Here is a 4,641-nt window from a genome sequence, read left to right as displayed (position 1 = left end):
TACTTGGGGCTGGAGAGATAGCACAGAGGGTAGGCCGTTTGCCTTGCACACAGCCCACTCAGGTTCAATTCCCAGCATCCCATATGGTCCCCCTGAGCACTGCCAGGATTAACTCCAGAGTGCAGAGCCAGGAATAACCTCTGCGCATCACCGGGTGTGACCCAAAAAAGTAAAAGAAAGAAAGAAAGAAAGAAAGAAAGAAAGAAAGAAAGAAAGAAAGAAAGTACACAGTAGCACTGTAGTGCTGTCCTCCCATTGTTCATCAATTTGCTTGAGCAGGCACCAGTAGTGTTTCCATTGTGAGACTTGTTGTTATTTTTGGCATATTGTATATGCCAGGCTCGCTGTGTGGGTGGGATACCCTTGCAGCTTGCCAGGCTCTTTACAGGGACGAAGTAATCAAACCCAAGTCAGTTGCATGCAAGGCAAATGCCCAACCCACTTTGCTATAGCTAATTCTATAAACATACATGCACTGGAAGACTGTCCTCCAGTTGTTCATTGATTTGCTAGAGTGGGCCCAGTAACAACTCCATTGTGAGACTTGTTACTGTGTTTGGCATATTGAATATGTCATGGGTAGCTTACCAGGCTTTGGCATGCGGGGGTAACATTCTTGGTAGCTTCCCGGGCTCTCTGAGAGGGCCAGAGGAATCAAACTCAGGTCGGCCACATAGAAGGTGAACACCCTACCGCTGTGCTATTGCTACAGCCCATAAACATATATAACACACATAATTATATAACCATACATTGGCTCTAAGAAAGTGCATAAACCTAAAAAGCATACCATGTTCAACATCTAGACAAGAAAGTAATGCATACATTAAATTGTCACCTGGATCAAGATAGAAAACATTTCTGATACCCCGTAAGAATTAATTTTGAGGAAGTACCTGAAATATTATAGAAAGTTTTCAAAATTGTGTCCTGAATCTTATTTAATAAAAAACTGATTTCATTTAAAACTGTACAATTATTGTAGGGGCTATCTCCAGTTCAGGGGAGCTGGGAAATCCCAGTTATTTTTGGATGGGGATGAACTGATAATAGAGTCATCTGATGGCAATATAGAGTTTCTGAGGATGGGTATAAATCCGTACATAAGAGGAAATGAAAAGTAAACATCAAAAATTTATAATGGGAATTTCATAAAAAATAAAATTGAAAACAATATTTATGTAAGCATTTCTTCCTTTAAAATTCTCTTCACTGGGCAGTCTGGTTAATAAAATCAGTTTTATGTCAACAAAGTGGGACATGGGAATACCAAGCTCTCTGAGATGTGTGTGTAAACAGGTTTATCTGAGCTCTTAGAACATCAGTTCTTGTATAATAGCTTTCTTATGTATTTGTGTATATATATGTATGTATATATATTTCTTATCTCATTCAGTCTAAGTTGTTTGACTTAAAGAACATCATCTTATTAGCAAACAGCTTTAGTGCTTGTTTTATATCTCTGTTTCTCAGGCTGTAGATGAAAGGGTTCATCATGGGGGTGACTATCATATACATCACAGAAGCAGCTATTTCTTTAGCACTGGACATGGATGGTGAGGAGAATAAGTACACTTCTGCAATGGTCCCGTAGAATAAAGCTACAACTAGGAGATGGGAACCACAGGTAGAGAGGACTTTGAAGAACTTCTTAGCAGAAGGATTTTTTAGGACAGTGGCCCATATGCATATATATGATCCCGTGATAAAAGTGAATGGAATACCTACAATCATTCCTCCCTCAATGAATATGACCAGGTTATTGAGTGAAATGTCTGAGCAGCTTACCTCCAGCAATGCAGTGAGTTCACAGAAAAAATGGGGGATGGTAATAACACCACAGAAGGACACCTGGGTCAAGAGCAGAGTGTGGATCAGTGAGTGTGCAAAACTGAAGAGCCAGGACCCAGCTACTAACATCATACATCGCTCTTGCCTCATGATCATGTTATAGTGGAGTGGCTGACAGACAGCTACATACCTGTCATAGGCCATCACTGCAAGAAGAAAATCATCAGTACAAGCAAAAAATACTAAAAAATACATCTGAGAAACACACCCTGAATAGGAGATAGACTTGTAATTACTCTGTATGTCCACCAACATTTTGGGAACTGTGACAGATGATAAAAACACGTCGTTGAAGGCCAAGATACTGAGGAAGAAATACATGGGGGTGTGTAGGCGAGAGTCTATCCTGATGAGTAGGATGATAAGAAGGTTCCCCAACACAGTGGTTAAGTAGATGACTAGGAAGAGGGTCAAGAACCAGCCCTGTTCTTCTGGTGGTACAGGGAGACCCTGGAGGAGGAATTCAGAAACTCTGGTCTCATTCTGTCTCTTCATGATGCTCCCCTTTCTTCTGGGAGTCAAAAAGAGTGAAATGTTCAGAACCTGAATAGTCATATTACAGTAACATAATTTTTATATGAAAGTGTTATTATTTTTTAACTGGCCTTTATTCACAACTCACATGTACGTTTGCATGAATCGCCATGTACTGTTCAGGTTCTAATAATACATCACAATTTCACAATTTATAAGATATTTTTCTTAATCTGAAAAAATACTTTGAACAACAGCTTACCTTATGCTATGTACAAAGCATTCTACAAAGTGCTATATACAAGAGTAAGCAAACAGTGCAAGTCTCAGCATTGAAGTGTTGTACAAAATCATAATATCTAAGTGTGCAAAGTTAGATCGCTGCTACAGATAATGGTGAAAGGAAAGACAACATGTATCTAACTAGAATCTGTCTCTTAATTACAACACACTGACTCTCCTCCTCCTCATTTTTACCATGTCCTGACAGGCTGAGTGACATCACTCCAATATATTTGAAGGAGGGAATCCTTGCTGTCTTTTGTATTCAAGATAAACAGCATGATGACAAGTATTTCTTAGAGACTGAACTGCTCAGGGACACTGGTGCTATCTCACCATGTTCTCTAAAATGGATAGTGACTTATTATGTGAGGAGACACCACAATAAACTAATAAACTATAACACATAGAGAGCCTTGAATTTCATAGAATTTAACTTTTGATTATTGTTGTCCTTCATCTAGGAAAAGAGGAACAGACCATGTTCACAAAGAGTGTGAGGTACCTGTTTAGATAGGTTTATTTCATAAAGCTTCTATAACTATTGTCCCAGACTTTGAAGATTTATGATTCGTTTAGATTTATAACAAAAATATTTAGTTTTTAGGAAATATTTTTATAATCCATCTTGAGACTGAACACTGATTATTTGCCAGACACAGTGCTTAATGATTAGTGAATACTTTTCAATTTAAAATCTCAATATAACATTGTGATTTACCACTGGAAACTGAAGATAAGAGACAAACATAGCAGTTACGGACTGTGGATTAGACTGTTTCTGGCCTAGTGAGATACTGGAATCAAAGGAACATGTTTGCATACTTACCGGGAGAAAGAAATGTGCCCGATCCTGCCTGCTCAGTGCAGTTATATGGCCATCACTGACAGACTTCTAAGTGTCTGTGGACATAAAGATGGTTCTCATTTATATAACCATCTTATAATCAGACGTCATTAATAAATAATAAATACAAAAATATTGAATGACATGCAGAGATAATATAAGAGACGGAAAGGAAAGCAAAGATTACACATCACCACACCACTGAGTTTAGGTTTTAAAACTCCCCCATGCTGATCATGGGGAAACTCAGGAAATTTCTCCTCCTTGCTGGTGAGCGTACCTATGTCTTTCAGACTCGGTATTCTCATGACTAAACTTTGATACCTGTTTACAAGTTGAGAATGTGAAAGGGATTGAACAAGGACAGGCTAGATATTTGGTAATGAGCTTCCAAATCACACTTAAAGCGCTCCACACAAGCTTCCTAGGACTTCCCTGATGCTCTCTGCACTGGTCGTGGTGGAAAGAATATTTCACATGTAGTTTTCTTTCTAACATTTTTTTAGATCTTGCCTTTTCTCCCTGTTTCTATTTTTTTAAACTTGTTTTTGAGTACTAGTCTCTTACTATGTTTTTTATATCCCAAAATTATTGCAAAGAGAGAGAAAGAAAGAAACAAGGTGTCTGATGTAGAGGCACAGTGGGAATGTGGTGGCAGGATGGAAATGGGGACACCAGTGCTCTATCTCATGATGGTTCAATGGAAAAAAAGAGAAAAAGTAGTTCTTGAGCCACACTCAATGGTACTAAGAGTTTATTACTGGCCCTGTGATTGGGGGTCCCTACTGGTGGTGCCTGGGAAACATTAGGCAATGTGGGGGATCAAACCAGGTATTTGAAAGACAAATATCTTACCTTTTATCCTTTCTTTCAAGCCCCTCTTTGTCTGTTCTTACTGCGTCATCAGAGATATCACACAGATACAGACACCTGTTGAGGAAACATACACTTTATCATATTACACATGCAAGAAATCATCACACAGCATATGCACATGGGATACATGTATAAGCTACTATACATAGAGAGACAGAACTTTCTGTTCTACAATTATAATCTCACTCTGCTATCTTCACTCTTGGTTGGTCAAGAGCCTTCTAATCTAGTTTTCAAGTCTTCAGCCTCTGCAGTACTTAGGAAGGACAAAATACTGAGATGGAAACCACTGTGAGCCCATACTTTCCTGA

At 38.8% G+C, this 4,641-nt stretch overlaps 1 protein-coding gene across 1 annotated transcript; it reads right to left on the bottom strand.

Moving 5' to 3' along the window:
- Positions 1 to 1,392: 1,392 nt before the first annotated feature.
- LOC130045738 (olfactory receptor 1J2-like) lies at positions 1,393 to 2,346 on the bottom strand. Its single transcript, XM_056138574.1, has one exon. It carries the CDS (start codon positions 2,344 to 2,346, stop codon positions 1,393 to 1,395), a length of 954 nt encoding a protein of 317 aa, XP_055994549.1.
- Between the last annotated feature and the right edge of the window lie 2,295 nt (positions 2,347 to 4,641).

This window comes from Sorex fumeus, unplaced genomic scaffold (assembly GCF_029834395.1).
Source record: "Sorex fumeus unplaced genomic scaffold, SorFum_2.1 ptg000129l, whole genome shotgun sequence".
Classification (NCBI taxonomy): Eukaryota; Metazoa; Chordata; class Mammalia; order Eulipotyphla; family Soricidae; genus Sorex; species Sorex fumeus.
Note: the sequence above shows the minus strand (reverse complement) of the source record. Positions and strands in the feature narration are given on the sequence as shown.

What these genes read in the sequence shown, in the direction of transcription:
- LOC130045738 (XM_056138574.1), bottom strand. Translation starts at nt 2,346, where the DNA reads ATGAAGAGACAGAATGAGACCAGAGTTTCTGAATTCCTCCTCCAGGGT.